At 38.4% G+C, this 27106-nt stretch overlaps 1 protein-coding gene across 5 annotated transcripts in view; it reads right to left on the bottom strand.

Moving 5' to 3' along the window:
• Positions 1 to 27106, bottom strand: part of col16a1 (collagen, type XVI, alpha 1) — a 378064-nt gene that overhangs the window by 154605 nt on the left and 196353 nt on the right. For all 5 annotated transcript variants that reach the window (XM_062030118.1, XM_062030122.1, XM_062030121.1 and 2 more), the window contains one exon: positions 21033 to 21142. In XM_062030118.1, the coding sequence (XP_061886102.1) occupies positions 21033 to 21108 (76 nt within the window). In that variant the 5' untranslated portion in view covers positions 21109 to 21142. The remainder of the gene's footprint in view (positions 1 to 21032; positions 21143 to 27106) is intronic.

The following is a 27106-nucleotide window of genomic DNA, read 5'->3' as shown; positions in this document are numbered from 1 at the left end:
GATCTGCTATCCCCGTTTAAATAAAAAAATTACATTTCAGTAGGCCTTTAAAATCCCTTTTTTCCCCTCAAAACTCGACAGTGCGCCTTATAACCCGGTGCGTCTAATGTATGGAATAATTCTGGTTTTGCTTACTGACCTCGGAGCTATTTTATTCGGTACATGGTGAAATGATAAGTGTGACCAGTAGATGGCAGTCAAACATAAGAGATACGTGCAGATTGCAGTATAATGGCAGTCACACACAAGAGATACGTGTAGACTGCAATATGACTCAAGTAAAAGCCAAAATGTTACATGTTCCATTGAAAATATAGAACATTACACACGGCACTCAAAAATCCATCAAAATGTTTTAGTAGGACTTTGGTAAGCTATGAAGCCACACCGCTTGATGGATTGTACTGTGCTTCAACATAGGAGTATTATTATGGTGTGTGTATAAGGTAAGACATATTATCTGCCGTTTTGTTTCGCAATATTATGCAAAAGCAACTTTTCTTACCTTCTGGTACCTGCTGATCTGTATTTTGGATCTGCATAAGTCCTGAAAAATTGCACGAGTCCGCCTTTGTAGTCTGCGTCCGACATCGTAGTTGATTAACTTCTTCTTGTTCTCTATTTTCTTGTTATGGGACATTCATCCTCCGCTGTTGCTATTTCTAATATAAAGTAGTGTAAAGTTCTTACTTATATCTGTCAGTAAACTGAAAGCACTAAAACATACCGGTGTAGTGAGTTTATATTATTCACCCAAGGAACTTTAGTTATTAGAGAATTACGGTCGGACGTTTTTTCACGGGACACATTTTCGACGTTGTTACAGCACTAGTGAGCCACGGATGAGGAGATGCTGCTCCGTTATTGATTGAAGTAAAGTCTGAATGTCATTAAAACCGTTAGCGCCATCTTTTGACACTTTTCCACTCCCGTCCTTGCACGCTACACCGCTACAGCAAAGATGACGGGGAGAAGACGCTGCCGAAGGTGAGCCACGTAAATAAGACCGCCCACAAAACGGCGCATCCTGAAGCGACTGTCAGAAAACGGCTTGAAGATGATGTGTAAAACATCATCTATGCAACATTTTGACCAAAGAACCACCATTACATGTTATGTAGACCACAAGGAAGTGTTTTACTTTTAGAAAAAAAAGAAGACTCCTTTAATGTGCCCAATAATCTGGTGCGCCTTTTGTATGAAAAAAGATAGAAAATAGACCATTCATCTGCAGTGCACCTTAATAACCGGTGCACCCTATGGTCCGGAAAATACGGTAATACATTTTACTTTTTCTTGGCACTCAAGGACACCGTACAAAAACAAAACAATAAAATCAATTGGATAAAAACAACAACAACAACAACAAATTCACAGTGAATAAGCAGTCAGGAATAGGTGTGTTTTGAGTCTTGATTTAAAGAGAGAAATTGAGTCTATATTGCGAAGGTCTGGTGGTAATGAGTTCCAAAGATGAGGGGCTGAGCGGCTGAAGGCTCAGGCACCCATGGTGGACAGTTTATATAAGGGGACAGTGAGATGGACGGATGAAGAGAATCTTAGGGAACGTGGCGACATGGAGCAGGTCAGAGAGATATGACGGGGAAAGGTTATGGATAGCTTTGAAAGTGAGGAGAATTATTTTAAATTGGATTTGGTGTCTGACGGGTAGCCAGTGGAGTTGTTGCAGAACAGGGTGATGTGCTGGATTGAAGGGGTTCTGGTGATTATCCAGGCAGCAGAGTTCTGGAGAAGCTGAAGTTTGTGAGGGAGACCAAACAGGAGAGAGCTGCAGTAGTCCAGGCCAGAGGTGACAAGGCTATGGACCAGTATGGCAGCAGTATGAGGGGTCAAGGATGGGCGAAGGAGATTAATATTGCATAGAGGAAAGGAAGCAGAGCGGGTAATGTTGTTTATGTAAGCTTGAAAAGAGAGTGTCCTGTCAAAGAAGACACCCAGACTCCTAACTTGGGAGGAGGGTGAAACGGAGGAATTGCCGAGAGTAACGGACGAGCTGTTGGTTTTGGCTAGAATGGATTTTGTATTACAAGTAAGATTTCGGTTTTATTACTATTGGAGGAAATTGGATGAGAGCCACTGTTTGAGTTCACTGAGGCAGTCTGTAAGGGAGGAAGGAGGAAGAGAAGCAGTGGGTTTGGTAGAGAGTCTAAGACTATTTTTATATTAAATAAGGTAAAATATGTGTTAGATTATAGGGCAATGCGTATATTGTATTGTGCACTTATATTGCCATATATCAGCTACTGTGTGGAATTGTGGGGAAACACATATAAGAGTAACATAAAGGCATTGTATCAACTACAGAAAAGAGCTACAAGGATTATTCATAAAGCAGATGATCTAGAACACACTAACATACTATTTATTAATTCTGGTTTATTAAAACTACAGGAGCTAGTAAAGTTACAGACATTATGTGTTATGTTTAAAGCTAAAAGTAAAACATTACCAGCAAATTTACAAAAAATGTTTGTCATCACTTCTGAGAATGAAGAGCATAGAAGAAAAGGTCATTTCCAACATCAGTATTCAGGGACAACTTTAAAACAAATGTGTATATCAGTGGTGGGGGTTAAACTATGGAATTCTCTTTACAATGAGATAAAAGATTGTAGAAATATATTCAAATTGAATAAAATATATAAAGACAGAACAATAAGATCATATGGACAGCCGTAAGTGTTTACATGTTGCTTTATATTTATTATTTTACTTATTTTTTGTCTGGTTTTGTATCATCCCGTGAGGTGTATATATATTTGTTTTTGTTCGGTTTGTACTTCATGAAGTTTTGCACTTGTTTTTGTGTGTGTTTTTTTGTTTGTTTTCATTATATTTGGATGCATTTGTTTGGTTTGTATGCTTGTGAATCAGGGCTATCCATTAACTACTTATTATGTTGAAGGGGGCAGGAAATATAAGACTTTCTTCATCCTGTTCCTTCTCAAGCATAGGTGTGTAAATATGTGTTTTTTTGCTAAAGTTTAATTGTCTATTGATCAAAAATGCACATCAATGAAGGAGATAAATAAAAAAAATGAAATGAAAATGAAAAAATGAGGTAGAGCTGGGTGTCATCAGCATAAGAGAGAAAATGCATTATCAATTTACCGAAAATATTAAATGAAAAGTTAAATGAATAAAATGAAGTATCCTTCATCCACATGTTATCAATCATCACAACATGTACTTTAACTAGATGGCCTAATCTTAAATTGAACTTCACACACAACAGTCAGTATTTACAAAACTGACAGGTACAGTAGTCTTATGATATGAATAATACAAAAACACTCAAAACTAGTTTATCATCAGGTCAGCTGCATCGTGCCTCAAAGTTTCTGTATTCTCCACTCAAATACACAGAGAAACTTCATAACTGTTTGTATGCTACGCCTCTGGCTAAGCAGGTATCTTGTGACAGTGACAATGAGTTGCCCCAACGTAAAGCCAGCCTTGACAGCATTTGTATTTTCCATTGCAGTCCAAACAAAAATATTTCCATGGTGCGACCCATGTGCTAAAATGCTCAGTTACTGGTTGTAGTAACCAGCACAGGTCACTACACAAACATCCAAGTTCATCAGAAGAAGTAAGGAGTGCCTACTTAACTTTGGTGTTTCGTGGAAATGTAATCACTCGGGCGCAGGGCCCAACGAGACCTTAGCCGTACATTAATCACAGAGCTTGGCTGAGAAAATAGCCTCGGTCCGATGGGAAATATCCGGAAGGATTTACCCAAAACGACATTTATTCGCAGAGACAGTTAAAAGTAGTGATGGCAACAATATAGACATTGAAGGGCTAAGTCCAGTAAGAGTAGGGATATTACAATTCGTAGTGATACTTTGGCATCCTTTTGACCATTGATATGAACAAGTAAAGCACTGGCAAATATAGCTACAGATTTGGGGTTTAGCATACACTGTTTTTTAGTGTTTTGCATTAACATTGCTTGGTCTATACCAGGGGTCACCAACCTTTTTGAACCAAGAGCTACTTCTTGGGTAGTGATTAATGCGAAGGGCTACCAGTTTGATACACACTTAAATAAATTGCCAGAAATAGCCAATTTGCTCAATTTACCTTTAACTCTTTTATTATTAATAATTAATGATATTTACACTAAATCGAAAGGTTTAAAAGAGGAGAAAATACGAAAAAAAAAAAGACAATTAAATTTTTAAACATAGTTTATCTTCAATTTCGACTCTTTAAAATTCAAAATTCAACCGAAAAAAAGAAGAGAAAAACTAGCTAATTCGAATGTTTTTGAAAAAATAAAAAAAATAATTTGTGGAACATCATTAGTAATTTTTCCTGATTAAGATTAATTTTAGAATTTTGATGACATGTTTTAAATAGGTTAAAATCCAATCTGCACTTTGTTAGAATATATAACAAATTGGACCAAGCTATATTTCTAACAAAGACAAATCATTATTTCTTCTATATTTTCCAGAACAAAAATTTTAAAAGAAATTCAAAAGACTTTGAAATAAGATTTAAATTTGATTCTACAGATTTTCTAGATTTGCCAGAATAATTTTTTTGAATTTTAATCATAATAAGTTTGAAGAAATATTTCACAAATATTCTTCGTCGAAAAAACAGAAGCTAAAATGAAGAATTAAATTAAAATGTATTTATTATTCTTTACAATAAAAAAAATAAATGTACTTGAACATTGATTTAAATTGTCAGGAAAGAAGAGGAAGGAATTTAAAAGGTAAAAAGGTATATGTGTTTAAAAATCCTAAAATCATTTTTAAAGTTGTATTTTTTTCTCTAAAATTGTCTTTCTGAAAGTTATAAGAAGCAAAGTAAAAAAATTAATGAAATTATTTAAACAAGTGAAGACCAAGTCTTTAAAATATTTTCTTGGATTTTCAAATTCTATTTGAGTTTTGTCTCTCTTAGAATTAAAATGTCGGGCAAAGCGAGACCAGCTTGCTAGTAAATAAATACAATTTAAAAAATAGAGGCAGCTCACTGATAAGTGCTGCTATTTGAGCTATTTTTAGAACAGGCCAGCGGGCTACTCATCTGGTCCTTACGGGCTACCTGGTGCCCGCGGGCACCACGTTGGTGACCCCTGGTCTATACTGTGCTATAAAACTATTTCCAATAACTTAATTGACAAATGTAATGATACTTCAGCAATGTGGCATTAGCTTAACCAGACTACATGTAGATAAGATTAACAGCTATTTATAATGCAATATTGTTGCATCATAAATAGCACTATAGAACTGAAATGGCATTGAAAGAGTAAGCTAATTAACTAACCTTTCGGTTTGAAAGTTTCTTCTTTGTTTGCTTCTTGCTGCGGGCCAGACTGACAGTCATTTCTCATAAAACGTAGCGTATCGTATCTTATATTTGTCGGTATTGAAGCTTACTGCTAAAACAACAAACATCTCTGACAGCGGAGACGCATTCCCAGCCAGGTAGAGGCGTGGAAAATGTTTTTTTTGCGTGTACATAAAGGAGTCGTTTTCAAAGAGACAGTCAGAAAGTGGCTTGAAAAAGGTCTGTAAAAAAACAACAAATTTGAAGCAAAGCACCAGTGGTCCCCAACCTTTTTGTAGCTGTGGACCGGTCGACGCTTGAAAATGTGTCCCACGGACCGGGGGGGAGGGGGGGTATATGTTTGTTTTTTTTTGTCATAAAGAAATACAATCATGTGTGCTTACGGACTGTATCCCTGCAGACTGTATTGATCTATATTGATATATAATGTAGGAACCAGAAATATTAATAACAGAAAGAAACAACCTTTTTGTGTGAATGAGTGTGTATGAGTGTGAATGGGGGAGGGAGGTTTTTTGGGTTGGTGCACTAATTGTAAGTATCTTGTGTTTTTTTATGTTGATTTAATAAAAATAAAAATAAAAAATATTTATTTTAATTTTATTTTTTTTATTTCTTGTGCGGCCCGGTACCAATCGATCCACGGACTGGTACCAGGCCGCGGCCCGGTGGTTGGGGACCACTGATGTAGACCACAAATAAGTGTTTTAAATTTACAGTATATTCAAAATAATATCATGAACTTTTTTATTTGAAAAAAAATAAAATAATATATATATATATATATACAGTCAAGAAAATAAGTATTTGAACACCCTGCTATTTTGCAAGTTCTCCCACTTAGAAATCATGGAGGGGTCTGAAATGTTCATGGTAGATGCATGTCCACTGTTTGAGAGATAAACTAAAAAGAAAAATCCAGAAATCACAATGTATGATTTTTTTACAATTTATTTGTGTGATAAAGCTGAAAATAAGTATTTGAACACCAATATTAATATTTGGTAGAGTAGCCTTTGTTTGCAATTACAGAGGTCAAACGTTTCCTGTAGTTCTTCACCAGGTTTGCACAGACTGCAGGATGGATTTTCGCCCACTCCTCCTTACAGATCTTCTCTAGATCAGTCAGGTTTCTGGGCTGTCGCTGAGTAACACAGACTTTCAGCTCCCTCCAAAGATGTTCAATTGGATTTAGGTCTGGAGACTGGCTAGGCCACTCAAGAACCTTGATATGGTTCTTACGAAGCCACTTCTTGGTTTTCCTGGCTGTGTGCTTTGGGTCATTGTCATGTTGGACGATCCAGCCACGACTCATCTTCAATGATCAGACTGAGGGAAGGAGGTTTTTGGCCAAAATCTCACAATACATGGCTGCAGTCATCCTCTCCTTAATACAGTACAGTCGTCCTGTCCCATGAGCAGAAAAACACCCCCAAAGCATGATGCTACCACCCCCATGCTTCACAGTAGGGGTGGTGTTCTTGGGATGGTACGCATCATTCTTCTTCCTCCAAACACGCATAGTGGAATTATGACCAAAAAGGTCAATTTTGGTCTCATCTGTCCACAAAACTTTCTCCCATGACTCCTCTGGATCATCCAAATGGTCATTGGCAAACTTAAGACGGGCCTTAACATGTGCTGGTTTAAGCAGGGGAACCTTCCGTGCCATGCATGATTTCAAACCATGACGTCTTAGTGTATTACCAACAGTGACCATGGAAACAGTGGTCCCAGCTCTTTTCAGGTCATTGACCAAGTCCTGCCGTGTAGTCCTGGGCTGATTCCTCACCTTTCTTAGCATCATTGAGACCCCACGAGGTGATGTCTTGCATGGGGCTTCACTCCGATTGAGATTGACCGTCATGTTTAGCTTCTTCCATTTTGTAATGATTGCTCCAACAGTGGACCTTTTTTCACCAAGCTGCTTGGCAATTTCTCCGTAGCCCTTTCCATCCTTGTGGAGTTGTACCATTTTGTCTCTGGTGTCTATGGACAGCTCTTTGCTCTTAGCCATGCTGAATGTTTGGCTCTTACTGATTGAATGGGGTGGACAGGTGTTTTTATGCAGCTAACGACCTCACACAGGTGCATCTGAGTCAGGATAATACAGCGGAGTGGAGGAGGACTTTTAAAGGCGGACTATCAGGTCTTTGAGGGTCAGAGTTCTAGCTGATAGACAGGTGTTCAAATACTTATTTTCAGCTGTATCACACGAATAAATTGTTAAAAAAATCATAGACTGTGATTTCTGGATTTTTTTTTAAGGTTATCTCTCATACAGTGGACATGCACCTACCGTGAAAATTTCAGACCCCTCCATGATTTCTAAGTGGGAGAACTTGCAAAATAGCAGGGTGTTCAAATACTTATTTTCTTGACTGTATATATATATATATATATATATATATATATATATATATATATATATATACACACACACAGGCCAAAAGTTTGGACACACATTTTCATTCAATGCGTTTTCTTTGTTTTCATGACTATTTACATTGTAGATTGTCACTGAAGGCACCAAAACTATGAATGAACGCATGTGGAGTTATGTACTTGAACTTATGTACTGAAATAACTGAAAACATGTTTTATATTCTCGTTTCTTCAAAATAGCCACCCTTTGCTCTGATTACTGCTTTGCACACTCTTGGCATTCTCTCGATGAGCTTCAAGAGGTAGTCACCTGAAATGGCTTTCACTTCACAGGTGTGCCTTAACAGGGTTGATTAGTGGAATTTCTTGCTTTATCAATTGGGTTGGGACCATCAGTTGTGTAGTGAATGAGAAGGTGTGTCCAAACTTTTGGCTTGTACTGTTTATATATTATATTACCGCATTTTTCGGACTATAAGTCGCAGTTTTTTTCATAGTTGGGTGGTGCGACTTATACTCAGGAGCGACTTATGTGTGAAATTATTAACACATTACCGTAAAATATCAAATAATATTATTTAGCTCATTCACGTAAGAGACTAGACGTATAAGATTTCATGGGATTTAGCGATTAGGAGTGACAGATTGTTTGGTAAACGTATAGCATGTTCTATATGTTATAGTTATTTGAATGACTCTTACCATAATATGTTACATTAACATATCAGGCACGTTCTCAGTTGGTTATTTATGCCTCATATAACGTACACTTATTCAGCCTGTTGTTCACTATTCTTTATTTATTTTAAATTGCCTTTCAAATGTCTATTCTTGGTGTTGGCTTTTATCAAATAAATTTCCCCCAAAAATGCGACTTATACTCCAGTGCGACTTATATATGTTTTTTTCCTTCTTTATTATGCATTTTCGGCCTGTGCGACTTATACTCCGGAGCGACTTATACTCCGAAAAATACGGTAATTACAATTAAAAAAACAAATCTCATATTTCCAAGCTGTTGTCATTGATTTCCAACTGCTCCTCTTTTGTTTGCCAACTTTTCTGGTCACTGGTGCATGCAAGTGAAAAGCTCTGACATGCTTTGGAAGAAGTAATTTGGCTCCAATTCACTTTTCTTCTAGGCTGATATTCAGTTCTATATGGTGCAACTCCACATTTCGTCACGATTAGCTACAGCAAATAGCTTCTATGTATAATACATCGACATCTACAGCGTATCTTTCAACATATCAACTTTAGAGCTTCAACCATGAATATGACAAGATTACAGCAAACGGTTTCTTTGGGCATCTGTTTAAGTCCTCATGCATACAGAATGCCAACATTATGAGTTGATGATTAAAATGGCCTGGGGGGGGGGTTTCTGTTGAATAAAGGAACACATTGGATGAAGTGGTTACTTCTATTTATATAACATTAATGAACTGCATAAATTAAACCTCATTTCCAGTCATGTTTGCCGGCTGACGAGCTGATTGGGGTAAATTAAGAGCACCCGAGAATCCGACTAGTAGCGGCATGCATACATCCTGGAGGACTTGGAAGGCTACTCCCCCTCTTTAACTTAACTTAAACCAGGTAATAATACAAGGCGACAATCACGCAACACACATCTGTGAAATACATTTGAGGTTTTATACGGGAATGAGGGAATCTTGTCTTTGAGCGTTACTGAACATGGAGGTTAATGTACATACACATATACAGGTATTGATGGTTGTGATATATTCAAAAAAGGCGTAATGCTCGTGTCCACCGCTGCTGAACTCCACTGGGTTCTCTTTGTATACGTCTGTGTTCATTAGCAAGACACGGTCAGAAGTGTGCTCACTCTGTGTAGTTTTTGTTTTGTTTTGTGTTAATAGGAGAAGATCCTGAATTATTGAATGTGCTTTACAGTGTGGCATTCACAGATAATTGGACTAGGCTGCTGATCATCAAAAAGTAGTTTCTCTCTCAGCCTTTCCAGTACCTCGGGCCATTAAAGTCAGCCAACACATGAGAGAGGGAAAAAAAAATAGGTGTTTGATGTGTGATGTCTTTGATTTATTACAATGATTCAAAATTGTCTACATTGGGCTAAAATGAGGGGGAAAATGACGGACTAAAAAGGTAACAACACAAAGGAATACATTAATGGGAGTCTCTCACTTGTGTGCTTCCAAGCAAATGGCACGAACAAGACTACATTCCTGGTTGTTTTCCAGAGATAAAACTGCAGTACAGAGAGAAGTGAAAAGACCATCCCCCTTTTATGCCCCAGGCCTAAATGTAATTAGCCTGAAGAATACCAAACATTTAAACGTGAGAGTCATTACAGTCATATTGTTGTGTATTTTTGTGTATACAAGTTGGGAACTGGAAGTTCAAAAGGCAACACGATTCATGGAAAAAATGTGTTGTTGACTTTTCCAAGTTCTACAAAATCCAAAAGTACGTGGAAACAATGTTACTAACTTTTCCGGATGTTTTAGAGACATGAAAGCATGTACCGCTCTGCAGTGAATGTCTTTAACGAGCAGCGGGTGCTGCCGTGAGCCCCTTCACACTCGCTTCGTGCAGCAGTCCCAGCTGCAGTCATAGCTAGGCATGTATACCATTGGGATTTTATCAATATTTATTATTGATCCGGTATTATTCTCAGTGCTTTATGTAATTGATGTAAATAAAGATCTGAAAAGCTGTATTTTTTTTTATTACGACAAGAGGTTTTATTGTAAAGTACCGTATTTTTTGGACTATAAGTCGCAGTTTTTTTCATAGTTTGGCCGGGGGTGCGACTTATACTCAGGAGCGACTTATGTGTGAAATGATTAACACATTTCCGTAAAATATCAAATAATATTATTTAGCTCATTCACGTAAGAGACTAGACGTATAAGATTGCATGGGATTCAGCGATTAAGAGTGACAGATTGTTTGGTAAACGTACAGCATGTTCTATATGTTATAGTTATTTGAATGACTCTTACCATATATTAAGTTAACATACCAGGCACGTTCTCAGTTGGTTATTTATGCCTCATATAACGTACACTTATTCAGCCTGTTGTTCACTTTTCTTTATTTATTTTAAATTGCCTTTCAAATGTCTATTCTTGGTGTTGGCTTTTATCAAATACATTTCCCCAGAAAATGCGACTTATACTCCACTGCGACTTATATATGTTTTTTTCCTTCTTTATTATGCATTTTTGGCCGGTGCGATTTATACTCCGGAGCGACTTATACTCCGAAAAATACAGTATTTTGTATAGTGTTTTGTATATTGTACAGGATTGTTTATTATTTTTATTGGATAGTAGTCTGTTTATTTCAATTCTTAGTTTTATCTTTATTACCTCTTGAGTAATTTATTTTTATCCCATATTTGTTCCCACTACCGCACCTTAAATTGGAGTCCTTAATCTCGTTATATGCAAATATAATGACAATAAAGTCCATTCTGTTCTATTCTATTCTAGGTTGTATACCACCAACATCGTGTACGGTCTCACAGCAGGGAAGTGTTTTATCAACACCTACTTTTTAAGTCTTAAACAAATCCATTATGTTTGCAGTGCAAGGTGCAATGCAGTTATGTCATCCACACTGATCGCTGTGTTTCTGTTCATTACAATCACACCCAGCTAGAAATAATATGGCACACCTTTTACATTTTATCATCTAAAATACTTAACATAAATCAATACAATCAATTAGCATGTTAGGTGTGTGTGCATTTACGTAAGCAAAGTGTGTTTTGATGCCATGCAAATGAGGCGTGGTGGACTGACGTGAGATGGCAACTACATCCATGTCAGCGGATGTAATCTTGCTTGAGAGAGACTGTGTGGGTTATTATATTACTTCAATGTTTCACTATTTTGAGTGGATTAATATTGGCCTGTGTCTTACTGTATCGCTATGTGCATTGAGCAAGTCAAACACTGGATGTGCCAAAATTTCCTACAACTAAATGAAGATAAAACTGAGATAATTGTTTTTGGTGCTAAAAAAGAAAGGTTTAAAGTCGTCCAACACCTTCAATCACTGTCCCTGAAAACCTCAAATAAAGCCAGAAATCTTGGGGTTATTTTAGATTCTGATTTACATTTCGACAGTCACATCAAATCAGTAACAAAATCGGCCTACTATCACCTCAAAAATGTAAAAAGACTTAGAGGGCTCATGTCAGCTCAAGACTTTGAAAAACTTGTACATGCCTTTATTACCAGTAGGCTAGACTATTGTAATGGTCTCCTTGCAGGTCTTCCCAAAAAAACTGTCAGGCAGCTACAGCTTGTTCAGAACGCTGCTGCTAGAGTTCTAACAAAGACCAAAAAATGTGAGCACATTACACCAATTCTTAAATCCTTACATTGGCTCCCTGTACATCAGAGAATTGATTTCAAAATCCTCCTGCTCACATATAAATCACTACATGGTCTAGGGCCCAAGTATATCACTGATATGCTCCCACTATATATGCCCTCTAGATCACTAAGATCTTCTGAGACCAATCTGTTAGCGGTTCCAAGAGTAAAGTCAAATCAAGGGAGAGCATCATTCAGTCACTATGCAACAAATAGCTGGAATTAACTTCCTGAAGATGTCAGACTTTCCCCAACTCTGACTACTTTTAAAACTAGACTGAAGACTTTTATGTTCACCTTAGCTTTCAGCTAAATCTTTTAATCTTTTAACTTTTAACGTCCGCACTGTTTTTATTTTTATTGTCTGCATTTTAATTTTGCTTTTATTTTCTTTCACTTCACTTTGTTGTCTGTGAAGCACTTTGAGTCTGCCTTGTGTATGAAAAGCGCTATACAAATAAAGTTGCCTTGCCTTGCCTTGCTGTAGGATGATTGACAAAGCGCTGTGTAACATTACTTCTTATTCGCGTGCATGACTTTGAGGGGACCTTTTAAGGAGGAAATATTGTTGTGTTAAACTTTTGAGTGGTGTTACTTCCTGACTTCTGATTATTCTATGCTGATCATCAGATCCTACCAATGTCTTTTTTTATGCATAGCAGTGGCACGTGAAATGAATGTAAAACAAAATTAGGATTGTGAGCGAGGTTTAAAAAAAAAATACGGACAGACGTATCATTGGTCCAGAATCTTAACAGGCCTTCGGGACCAACCCAACTAGGAAGCGGTACTTGGTATACATCTCTAGTCATAGCAGAGAAGAGGCTCACAGCTCTCTGTGCATAGGCTGCAAATGAAATGTGCATGTATGTACAGAGCGAAACGTACATCTTTTTTCACTGTCATGCCACGCTTAACGAAATCACTAGAACGTCCCAATGCCGTCGTCGAAATTAATGAGCCAGTCAATAGATTTGGTCTGTTGGTGAATGTCACAACCTTTCCACATTCGATACTCTAACATTTAACAATGCAGAACACAATTAATTTAAAAAAAATGAAGAGAACAAACTAAGAATTGACAGAAGAAAGTTCAATTGCAACAAATTATCTTTTTTTTTAAACTCACTTTTTATTTCGCTCACAACGTAATTTCCCTCTCCTACAGCGTCCTTTGTAATCAGTTATGCAAATGAGGCGATGTCGTGATCTCGCGACTTTTAGGACGGCCAATAGCTGCTTCCTTTAATGAGGAGTTGGCAACAGCGGCTGGAAAGTTGACTGACCATTACTCCACGGAGGTCTGAACACCAGAACTGTATAGACAAAGTCTGGAGTTGATTCCAGCTTTGGAATGTGGTTTCTCATAACAAAATCTGAATATACAAACCCACCAATAATGGCAACACTACCAAACGGAACTTTGGTGTCAACAAACACCACTCTTGACACAAAAATCCTTGAAACGGCTGATACCAAAAAAAAGGGTCAGAAAGTTCAAAGAAGAATCAATCCCTCACAATTGTATAACCAGGTCACAGGAACAACTCCCACACAGAAGTATTGTCTCAGTCTGCAATCAAGAGACGTCTTTGGGACTAAAATACACAAGGATTACAGCAAACTGCTTTGCACAGACACAACGGAAAGGCAACAATTTAGATTTAAAACAACATTCTATGGACAGCTCGTGATTACTTTGCACTAAAAGACAACAATATGGAGGAGATCATCCAAAGCATTATCCTCACACTGTCTGTATTCCAATTTAGCCTAAGCTGTGCATAACTGCCAATATAACTTGGTTGCTTATGCTTTTTAATAATGTCTGCGCTGATAGAAGTACAATCATGAATGCTAAACGTGACTGAGGGTGTACTATCAGCTCACCTTCAGCCAAATGTTGCAAAACGGATAGCAAAATATGCTTCACAGCAGAGGCTGATAACAATCCAAAACACGGTGCCAAAGCAAACGGCAAACTTCTCATGAACGGAAATTAAACATTATTCAAATATCCTGAATCTAAATTAGCGGTTTCTCACTTTTCACAAGGCAGAAAGTCAATTTATTGCACAGCTATTGAAGGGAAGTGACATTAAAGGCCTAAAAAAGCACCTCTTGAGAGTTTATCATTCAATGAATTCTAGATTGTTCTGGTTTTATGTGGCTGTCACACTTGGCAACACAAAAGTCAATATGTTTTAGCTTTAACATGAGGGACGTGAATCTTGCAACTCACCATTTGATTCCAATTCTTGGGGTGATGATTAGATTCTGAGTCGATTCGACACAATTCCCCAAACAAACTGATTCTTACAATATACTATTTCGTTAAAAACTGACAGCAAACACTTTTCAAAACAGGTAACAAAAGCACAACTTACATAGGACTTATACAAGTAGTGAGTAAATGCCATACTTGCCAACCCTCCCGAATTTTCCGGGAGACTCCCGAATTTCAGTGCCTCTCCCGAAAATCTCCCGGGACAACCATTCTCCTGAATTTCTCCCGATTTCCAGCCGGACTTAAGGCACACCCCCCCCCAGGTCCGTGCGGACCTGAGTGAGGACAGCCTGTCGTCACGTCCGTTTGGCCAACCAAAAAAGTAACCACAGAAAACTATACCGTATAGTGTTCTGTGGTTACTTTTTGGTTGGCCAACTGTTTACGTTGTATTGCGCACCCTGACGGCAAGTGTGAGAGTCGGTTATGAAGTATGAAGTTAAGAGACGTAACTTCATCACCTCGCCTGGTTATTGACTCCAACCCAGAATATTACACTGCCCATACCTGTGCTCCTTCAAAGGCTGTGCTACTGGCTAAGCATTGCACTTTCAAATACAACAATGAGTAGAGAGGAGTGTTGTGTGTATATGTGTAAATAAATGAACACTGAAATTCAAGTATTTATTTTTATTTATATGTATATATATATAATAAAAAACATATATATATATATATATATATATATATATATATATATATATATATATATATATATATAAAGGCTGCAACTAACAACTAATTTGATAATCAATTAATCTGTCGATTATTACTTCGATTAATCATCGGATAAAAGCGTCAAACTACATTTCTATCCTTTCCAGTATTTTATTGAAAAAAAAACAGCATACTGGCACCATACTTATTTTGATTATTGTTTCTCAGCTGTTTGTAAATGTTGCAGTTTATAAATAAAGGTTTATAAAAAAAATTAAAATAAAATTAAAATAAAATAAAAAGTAGCCTCTGCGCATGCGCATAGCATAGATCCAACGAATCGATGACTAAATTAATCGCCAACTATTTTTATAATCGATTTTAATCGATTTAATCGATTTTGATTGATTTAATCGATTAGTTGTTGCAGCCCTAATATATATATATATATATATATATATATATATATATATATATATATATATATATATATATATATATATATATATATATATATATATATATATATATAGCTAGAATTCACTGAAAGTCAAGTGTTTATTTTATTTATATATATATACAGTATATATATATATATATATATATATATATATATATATAGCTAGAATTCACTGAAAGTCAAGTATTTATTTTATTTATATATATATACACATATATATAGCTAGAATTCACTGAAAGTCAAGTATTTATTTTATTTATAAATATATACAGTATATATATATATACACAGTATATATATATATATATATATATATATATACAGTATATATATATAGCTAGAATTCACTGAAAGTCAAGTATTTATTTTATATATATATATATATATATATATATATATATATATATATATATATATATATATATATATATATATATATATATATATATATATATATATATATATATATATATATATATATATAACAAAATACTTGAATTTCAGTGAATTCTAGCTATAAATATACTCCTCCCCCCTTAACCCCGCACCGCCCACCTCAACCCTCCCCCCAAATCTCCCGAATTTGGAGGTCTCAAGGTTGGCAAGTATGGTAAATGCGGACATGGCCAAAAAAAACATCTTCTAAATGTCGATTTTTGAAACCCCAATTAAACACTCAAAGGATGGCAATTCCTACATGAACACATACATAAATAATAAAAACTTGAGACTGCACAGGAACTGTGGTGCACAAAAACATATCACCTTGCCAAAGCAATTTGATATGCCCGAGAGGGCCATTCTCTTTGGCCGATCCGTTTCGGTTCTGCGGCACGATTCCTCAACACTAGTTTTAATTAAACCTGCTCCCCAGACATAATGTCAGCAAATTACCAGTAAGTAGAGATTTGGATGAGTCAGAGAAACAGTCGGGTCTATGTTTGTGTGCAACAATATATATCTGCTGCACTTGAGAAAGTACTTTCTCTCAAACCACTGCGGAAGACACGTCTAGGGAGCTAGCAAGCTGGCGCAGTCTCGTCTGACTAGCCAATGATGAGGGTGTCCCAAGAGGGGTTCCTCAAAGCGCCTTTTGGAGCTTCATCGAGCTACGAGGGACTGACGTGCCACCTTAGTCATGTGGCAGGAGAGACCCCGGAAAGCACCACGAGGGAGCATGGCATTTCAGAGCTAAATAAATGTAGCTCAGCAGAAAAACAACAGTTTTGTGTCACCCGGTTGCTGCTCAGACAAACCTACGACTCACTTGCACACAGCATGGAAAATCTATTGTTCATATCAACACAGTCAAATAACTGAGGGCTCATAAAGTGAAACCCCCTTGCCACAAACGGCCAGCAGCTGAAACAAAAGTAAGCCATAATTAATTGTGCTCCATAAAATGTGAAGCTTTAAGCCACATCAGCTCAAGCATTGCTATAAAGTGGGACTAGTGGGTCAGGGAACACCTGCTTATTAAAATGTTTTTTAATAAAGTTGCCACAAATCAATCAAGTGGAAGAGTTAACCCTTTGATGCGTACGTCAAAAAGGACCCCACGGGTTCCATCCATCCATCCATTTCCTACCGCTTGTCCCTTTTTGGGGTGGAGGGGAGTGCTGGAGCCTATCTCAGCTGCATTCGGGCGAAAGGCGGGGTACACCCTGGACAAGTCGCCACCTCATCACAGATAGACAACATTCACACACTAGGGACCATTTAGTGTTGCCAATCAACCTATCCCCAGGTGCATGTCTTTGGAGGTGGGAGGGGCCTATCCCCAGGTGCATGTCTTTGGAGGTGGGAGGGGCCTATCCCCAGGTGCATGTCTTTGGGGGTGGGAGGGGCCTATCCCCAGGTGCATGTCTTTGGAGGTGGGAGGGGCCTATCCCCAGGTGCATGTCTTTGGAGGTGGGAGGGGCCTATCCCCAGGTGCATGTCTTTGGATGTGGGAGGAAGCCGGAGTACCCGGAGGGAACCCACACAGTCACGGGGAGAACATGCAAACTCCACACAGAAAGATCCAGAGCCCGGGTTTGGACTCAGGACTTCTCAAGACCTTCGTATTGTGAGGCACATGCACTAACCCCTGTACCACCGTGCTGCTGCATTCTTCAAAATGGTCAAATGAAAAGTTGTAATATTTTCATATTTCAGGCAGTCCTGTTTGTGACATGAGGCCATTTGCTATTTTATTATTTTTTTTTATTAATTTGAAGAAATTGCAGTTTTTGTTTTACTACCCCACTCTTCCACAATTGAGGTCAAAAATGACCCCAAGCAGCTCCTATAGAATCTTTTATGATTTGTTTATTCTTAGCAACTCTGATTGTCCCACTTACATATCTGATGCAACTCTGACTGTCAATACTGTCCCACTTACACATCTGATGCAACTTTGACTGTCAATACTGTGCCACTTACACATCTGATGTCATCTCTCACATCTGATGCAACATTGACTGTCAATACAGTCCCACTTACACATCTGATGTCATCTCTCACATCTGATGCAACATTGACTGTCAATACAGTCCCACTTACACATCTGATGTCATCTCTTACATGTGATGCAATTTGATTGTCAATACTGTGCCACTTAGACATCTAATGTCATCTCTCACATCTGATGCCATTTTGACTGTCAATACTGTCCCACTTACACATCTGATGTCATCTCTTACATGTGATGCAATTTTGACTGTCAATACTGTCCCACTTACACATCTGATGTCACCTCTCACATTGGATGCAACTTTGACTGTCAATACTGTCCCACTTACACATCTAATGTCATCTCTCACATCTGATGCAACTTTGACTGTCAATACTGTTCCACTTACAAATCTGATATCATCTCTCACATCTGATGCAACTTTGACTGTCAATACTGTCCCACTTACACATCTGATGTCATCTCTCACATCTGATGCAATTTTGACTGTCAATACTGTCCCACTTACACATCTGATGTCATCCCTCACATCTGATGCAACTTTGACTGTCAATACTGTTCCACTTACAAATCTGATATCATCTCTCACATCTGATGCAACTTTGACTGTCAATACTGTCCCACTTACACATCTGATGTCATCTCTCACATCTGATGCAACTTTGACTGTCGATACTGTCCCACTTACACATCTGATGTCATCTCTCACATCTGATGCAACTTTGACTGTCAATACTGTCCCACTTACACATCTGATGTCATCTCTCACATCTGATGCAACTGGCCATCAAACTATCAGGAGAAAAGCATGACTAGTTGTGTATGCTGGCCATGTTGTCAGGATAGTCAGGTGACTGTGTGTGTTTAATTATCGCCTCCTTGATCTAACTCTTCTATTTCTTTCTTTCTCATGATATAGCTTTTCCAAGGCTGTTGGTTGTCGCTTCATGTTGTGCTCGCGTAACTTTGTGAGGTTACTTCCGTTCTGTCAATTGCGTCTTTTGTGGCTTAAAGTTAAGTTGTGGCTTGATGTTATTGTGTTGTGTCGTTTGTATTTGTTGTGGCTCTTGCAAACGTGCTGTAGCTGAAAGTTTTTGTGTTGTAAATAATGATACTTGTGGCCTTTGTGTTTATCTGCCATTTTTGTTTTGATGATGTCACACAATGTTTAACATCCTCATATTTTTTTAAAGTTGAACTTCATATATTGTTTGCCGTTCTTAAATCCAACGTTTTCCTTTTTCCAGTGTTGATCAAATCAGATAAGCAGATGAAGATGGATTGTATTGATAAAATGGATTGATTCCTTTTTAAAACGATCTTGGATCAATGCCTATCTTCTGGAATGCAAACTTGCCGAGCAAAGAATTATATACTTTGAAATTTAGGAATATAAATCGATCTATGAATGTATCGATTAATTGATACACTCCTAGGTTATTTCCTCTGATCATTCTCCATTGTTATGGGTGGGTGTATCGATCTAAATATATAGTATCGATACCAAGGTGGATATTGGTATCCATTGGATCGATACTTTTGTTGCAGTTTCTCTTGTACAGTGTACATCAGTGTTTCCAATTGTTTGAGGAAACTGAACAAACAGCGAGGGAAGTAACATTCAAATGAAATAAAAAATTGTGATTAAACAATAGTTCTTACTAGGGTTGTACAGTATACCGGTACTTATAGAATAGTATCGCGGTACTAATGAATCAAAAACGGTACTGTACTCTGTTTGAAAAGTACCGGTTCCCGGGCATGACCTTGCTGGTTTTACGAGCTGAGGAGCATGTTTGGCAGCGCACAATTACAGAGTACTTACAGGCAGACACAGTGTGTAGACAGAAAAGGGAGAACGGACGCATTTTGGCCTAAAAAGTAAAGACAAAGGTGAAGTTATAACACTGAAACGCCCTCAGGAAGAGGTGCTTTAAGACTAATATCCATCCGCAGTCGGCAGTGTTTTAGCTACTTCTAAATCACTGATTCTCGCCTCCATGGCGACAAATAAAGTACGTTTCTTACAAGTATTATTATCACTGCAGGACGAGGAATAGCTAAACATGCTTCACTACATAGGAGGATACAATAGCTCACCGGCGTCACCGCTAACAAAAGCTAGCGCGCCTCAATGTAAACAAATGTCATGGGTGGATCTACACTTGACATCTACTGTAATGATACCAAGTACAATAGCGCATCTAGTGGATACTACTATGATTACATCGATATTTTTTATTGTCACAAAATCCTTTTTCCTTTTTAAAAAAAAATCATATTATATTTATAAACTCAGTAAATACGTCCCTGGACACAAGGACTTTGAATATGACCAATGTACGATCCTGTAACTACTTGGTATCGGATCAATGCCTAAATTTGTGGTATTATCCAAAACTAATGTAAAGTATCCAAACAACAGAAGAAAAAGTGATTATTACATTTTAACAGAAGTGTAGAAACGGAAAATAACCAGATAGTAACAGTAAATGAACAAGTGGATTAATAATCATTTTTTTACAGTTTGTCCCTCATAATGTTGACAAATTGTGTCAGCAGACAAATTAGAATGTTCACTATTTTATTTAAGGATAAAATTGTTCCCTACTCAGTGGCCTAGTGGTTAGAGTGTCCGCCCTGAGATGGGTAAGTCGTGAGTTCAAACCCCGGCCGAGTCATACCAAAGACTATAAAAATGGGAGCCATTACCTCCCTGCTTGGCACTCAGCATCAAGGGTTGGAATTGGGGGTTAAATCACCAAAAATGATTCCCGGGCGCGGCCACCGCTGCTGCCCACTGCTCCCCTCACCTCCTCAATGTGATCAAGGGTGATGGGTCAAATGCAGAGAATACTTTCGCCACACCTAGTGTGTTTGTGTGACAATCATTGGTACTTTAACTTTTAACTTATTTAATTGCAATAAGAAACATATGTTTACTAGACCGTAAGATTTTTTGTTAAAATAAAGCCAATAATGCAATTTTTTTGTGGTCCCCTTTGTTTAGAAAAGTATTGAAAAGAATTGAAAAGTATCAAAATGCATTTTGGTACCAGTACCAACCCTAGTTCTTACCTTGTTCTGATGCCAGCGTGTCACATGATCTGAAGCTGAGGGCCAGCAGAGCCAGGCAGGAGCAGAGAAGCCACATAGTTTCACACGCCTCGCCTCACCTCAGCCACCACCTGATGGATGAACGGACACAAAACGTCAAACTCCTCCCAACATTCCTCTTGCACACCCTTCTGACTGTTGACAGCTGCAAGATGATGCTCCTTTCAGTCTGACTGGAATGGATGTATATTTATGAGCAAGTCAGTGTATTAATGATGTAGTATGATGCAGGCTTTGTTCCAGGCATATGAATTAGCCACATTTCGCTCATTTAGAGTGTGAGTTTATCAGCCCTGATCATAGTCATTATCCCAGCTGTGTGGCAGCAACACAATAACACATGCATGCTAAAGTGGGGGAACATTACACACACATCAAAAGAGCAATGTTGGGGGAATAAATTACGAAGTGAAAAGCACTGCAAAATGAACAATGCACACTAGAGTTGGTTGGGTCCAAATTACACATCTGGATGAGTCATGGTAACATCGCACCAGATGCTGGCATGTAAACCAACATCAAAGCCCAGATGCCACTTTCCCAAAAAACATTGACAGTCAATCTCCACAGCCCCTTCAAGTGTGTTCCTCATAGACAAACGCAGACGCTGTGAGTCACATGATACACATCATAGACTGACCCAGGCTCGCCCTCACCAGGAGGAATGACCTCTCACCTCCTTTGTCCCCAAAGTTTACAGAGTCTGCCTCCTGGTGGAAACTAACAAAGTTTCCAGACTATAGAGCACACCCACAAAATTTTCGGGAAAAACATTGTTTTTCCCCATTAACCGCACCGGACCATAAGCCGCAGATATACAGTCGCGATCAAAGTTTACATACACTTGTAAAGAACATCATGTCATGGCTGTCTTGAGTTTCCATTACAACTCTTATTTTTTTGTGATGTAGTGATTGGAGCACATACTTGTTGGTCACAAAAAACATTCATGAAGTTTGCTTCTTTTATGAATTTATTATGGGTCTACTGAAAATGTGAGCAAATGTGCTGGGTCAAAAGTATACATACAGCAATGTTAATATTTGCTTACATGTCCCTTGGCAAGTTTCACCGCAATAAGGCGCTTTTGGTAGCCATCCACAAGCTTCTGCTTGAATTTTTGACCACTCCTCTTGACAAAATCGGTGCAGTTTTGCTAAATTTGTTGGTTTTCTGACATGGACTTGTTTCTTCAGCATTGTCCACACGTTTAAGTCAGGACTTTGGGAAGGCCATTCTAAAACCGTCATTCTAGCCTGATTTAGCCATTCCTTTACCACTTTTGACGTGTGTTTGAAGTCATAGTCCTGTTGGAACACCCAACTGCGCCCAAGACCCAACCTCCGGGCTGATGATTTTAGCTTGTCCTGAAGAATTTGGAGGTAAACCTCCTTTTTCATTGTCCCATTTAAAGCACCAGTTCCATTGGCCGCAAAACAGGCCCAGAGCATAATACTACCACCACCATGCTTGACGGTAGGTCTGTTGTTCCTGGGATTAAAGGCCTCACCTTTTCTCCTCCAAACATATTGCTGGGTATTGTGGCCAAACAGCTCAATTTTTGTTTCATCTGACAACAGAACTTTTCTCCAGAAGGTCTTATCTTTGTCCGTGTGATGTCATGGACAAAGTGTATGTAAACTTTTGACCACGACTGTATACATTGTGAAATTGGTTCTTTACACAGAAATATTCTGTAAATGTGCATACCTTAATTGTTTCCAAACAGCGCCTGTAATGGCTGATCAAACAAAACATCTTCATGGACCCACTAGCTACGGAAGCTAGCAATCAGCTAAACAGACTCAATAACTCCACGGTGACGTTATGATTCATTTACTGAAGAATTTGTGAAACTGAAACAATAAAAAAAGAATGCCATTGCAAGTGTTAGTATATTAGCATATTAGCTAATGCAAACGAATATGCATGAAAACATTCCTACACACATCACCCATGGGGTGGTGTAGTAAGTATGAATAGCTTTAGTTATATTGTAAAACTTACAAATGTCGTATGAATGAAGAATCCATAACACTAGGGACGACTAGTAGGCGGAACGGCACTGTTACTTTTGCTTCAAAGCTTTAAACAGAAGGAAACACTTGTAGAGAGTCATGAAGTGAGCAAACAATAACACACCTTTTAAATGTATTTGCATGTGTTTGATGAAAACTATTTTCTTTATGGCCGTCAGCGAAGAAAATCAGTTTTATAAGCCGCCTGGTTCAAAGGGTCGGAAAAAAGTAGCGGCTTGTAGTCCGGAATTTACGGTACTTTTTAGCCAGAACCGGCTGCTTGCTCCATGCAGCCGATTACACACTGCATCATGATTGGGTTGTGCGGCCATGTTTGTGTTTTTAAATAAGCGCAGTCTGATAGACAACTTCATTGTCTTGTTTTCTTTCTTACATACTAAAAACGCCAGCTTAGCGCTTTAAAGGCTAATGAAATGCTTTATGTAAACATCATCCAGGGGCGCAAGCCCGTCCCAGTGCAAAACATTTTTATGTTAAACGTATCTGCCAGCAAAACGCCATGAAACTACATTTTCTCCCCCCTCCAGCTGGATGGGCAGAAGGTTAATCAAAGCCTCAGATGGCTGTGTTTGGACACTCTAAACCTGCAGCCATTATAGGCGGCTTGATGCCACATAATCATAATAATAAACAAGTTCACACAATACATAATGCATCATGTTCCACAAAACCGAGACTGATGCATACTTCATTGCTATAATTTTCTGGCCGTAATCCAAAGCAATTTTTGCAGGCTTCCTGATGTGTCGCAAATGGTGTCGTCTTTTTTTTTCTTTTTTTTTTTTCCCCCGTCGACTTCATGAGCCGATAGATTCAGGGCAACAAAGCTGGACGTAGCAGATAAAGCGAAAAGAGGTTAGAAAACTGGACTCTCCCGCCACGCTAGCCTTGAGCGCATTACGAAGGAAACGGAATGCTTGGGTCACTGTGAGTGAAGCCAATAGAGAAAACAGTTGTGAGAGAAAACTTGGAGAGCAATCACCAAAAATAAACTTGATACCTAAAACCTCCATTTTTTCGGTCTTGCAGAAACTTTCTCCCCTAGAGTTCCCTACTAGGATTAAGGTGTCATGAATACCGTATGTGGAATTTGCAACGCTTACAGTTTGAACGACATGCTGTTTGGATGGAAAGCTGTCAAAACACAGCCATTAGTCTGAAGTCTGATTATCTTGCAACATAAGTGATTAGCAAGATACGTTTGTCTTGCCTGAAAGGACTAAACAATTTTGAGAAAAAAACTACTGCCGACTTTCCTTTTATTCGATCAAAAACTAGTAGTATGAAATTACAAAACCATTGAAAACTAAGGTTGCAAAATTCCGGAAATATTCAAAGTTGGAAACTTTCCATGGGAATTAACGGGAATTAATGGAAAAATAATGGGAATAAACATTGAATGCAACATGCTAGATCTTACAGCATGATTATTAGCCAAAACAACCTGATTTAATGCAAATTCAGTAGAATTTCAACCCTGCACTGTGCATTCCTCCATCACATGTGCAGTGCATGCACAGATAATTGCCAGCATGCTACACACTACAGCAGGGCTATTGAGGCCACCCCAGTATTTGAGCCCAAGGACTTCATCCAGTCAGGTAAGTGTTGATGATATTACTGGGGTAAATATATTTGATCTATGGTATTTAAGGTTAATTGCTTGTTACTGTATGACTGTAGACTACTCCAGCAGACTTCCACTCAAGCTAGCTAGCTGTTCCTGTACTTGTTAAATGATTTTGGGGCCAATATCTCTAGCTAGCTAGGTTTATGTACCACCACAGTCTCATAATGAACCGAAAATATTTCTCCGTTAGCCGTGATGCTAATTTTCTCTATGTTAAATCCCATTCATTTATGCTAACAAATCCGAATTTACCTTTTTTGTGATCTGTAAAGTTCAACTAGCGAATACTAAATCAAAAGGTGTAGTTTCCTCTGCCTTCTGTCCTGCTAGCCATTCTGTTGTCATAGAAGAATGTAGGTTATAGTTTGATTTAGCATGCTGATTTGAGCCTATTTGTATTCATTTGTCCATCAGTAAAATATTTTTAAAGGCTACTCCAATTGTTTAGCTGACTATTTATATCTGTGTGTGGCATTGCATTAGTGTTTTACAAGAATACATAAATACAAACAGAATAATAATACACCATCTGTGTATGTGTGGAGACATTTCACCCCAACCAATGTAGGCAGAAAGGCTGTGTACATTTGCAAATACTGTGCAAAGAGCTACGTCAAACATGCCACAAAGATGCAGCAGCATATAGACAAGTGCCCAATAATATATCATTATTGTAACTCCCCATTCATTCCCATATATTCCCATTAATTCCCATGTCCAACTTTGAATAATCAAAAAATGGTCAATATTTCCAAACTTCCCGAGCTTAAATTCCTGTGGTAAGTTTCCGGAAATTTACCGGAAACTTTCCCCCCCTTTGCAACCCTATTGAAAACGTGTCTTTTCTTTGGAACAAACGTCTCGCTTTCAATAGCATTAGCCATGTTTTTCTAGGCGTGTAGATCTACGGAAGTTCCTTGGAGCAAAAAGTATGCCGCAGCAAGAGGAGATACAAATACATTTTTCATTTTTTAAATCTTCTGCAACAAAATACTAAAATGTATCGCTATATCGCTCAGGCCTACAAACAAAGTTCTGAGATGGCGATTCTTTTATATTTATTTTTGCTCATAATGTTAATCATTATGAGTATGGACTTTACTTTTGGGCGACAAAACATGCAATGAAGTGATGCAAAAAATAGTTTGACATGCCTATATCCACAATGTCTATGTGGGAAAATGGGCTCCAGTTCTGGAGATAACCTCACACCAAAAGTGGGCGACGTTGGTACAAAATGCGGCTGCTAGACTTTTGACAAGAACAAGAAAGTTTGATCATATTACGCCTATACTGTATATACCTATGTACATATATACCTATATATATACACCTATACTGGCTCACCTGCACTGGCTTTCGGTGCACTTAAGATGTGACTTTAAGGTTTTACTAGTTAGGTATAAAATACTACACGGTCTAGCTCCATCCTATCTTGCTGATTGTATTGTACCATATGTCCCGGCAAGAAATCCGCATTCAAAGAACTCCGGCTTATTAGTGATTCCCAGAGCCCAAAAAAAGTCTGCGGGCTATAGAGCGTTTTCTATTCGGGCTCCAGTACTATGGAATGCCCTCCCGGTAACAGTTAGAGATGCTACCTCAGTAGAAGCATTTAAGTCCCATCTTAAAACTCATTTGTATACTCTAGCCCAGGGGTCGGCAACCTTTACCACTCAAAGAGCCATTTTGGCAAGTTTCACAAATTAAAGAAAGTAATGGGAGCCACAAAAATTTTTTTAAAATTTAAAATGAAAAACACCGCATACAAAGCTTAAATGCTTTGTGCTATGTTAACCAGGGGTCTCCGACACACGCACCGGCACGCACTTTAATGTGGAAATTTGATGTTAGTGCAGCCCGCGAGTTTTGAATGAATGGCGCTTGATAGCGTCATTCTTGCCAACCCTCTCATTTTTCCCGAGAGACTCCCGAATATCAGAGCGTGATGACACTGCATTTGGCGCCCTCTACAGTCTGCCCTAACAGTGTACCTGCTCGACCACACGTAGAATGCAATTTCAGCTTGCTCACGTAAGTGACAGCAAGGCGTACTACCTCAGCAGCCACACAGCTTACACTGACGGTACCAATACCCAGAATCCCATGCAGCCCTAACTCTTCCGCTCAACCAACAGGTTCGGTGGCCACGGATGAAGTGCTGGCTGTCCAGGGTCGGGACCCAGGGTGGACCACTCGCCTGTGCATAGGTTGGGGACGTATCTGCGCTGCTGACCTGTCTCCACTCAAGATGATCTCCTACTGGCCCCACTATGGACTGGACTCTCACTATTATGTTAGATTCACTATGGACTGGACTCTCACTATTATGTTAGATCCACTATGGACTGGACTCTCACAATATT

This window comes from Entelurus aequoreus, linkage group LG20 (genome assembly GCF_033978785.1).
Source record: "Entelurus aequoreus isolate RoL-2023_Sb linkage group LG20, RoL_Eaeq_v1.1, whole genome shotgun sequence".
NCBI lineage: Eukaryota > Metazoa > Chordata > Actinopteri > Syngnathiformes > Syngnathidae > Entelurus > Entelurus aequoreus.
Note: the sequence above shows the minus strand (reverse complement) of the source record. Positions and strands in the feature narration are given on the sequence as shown.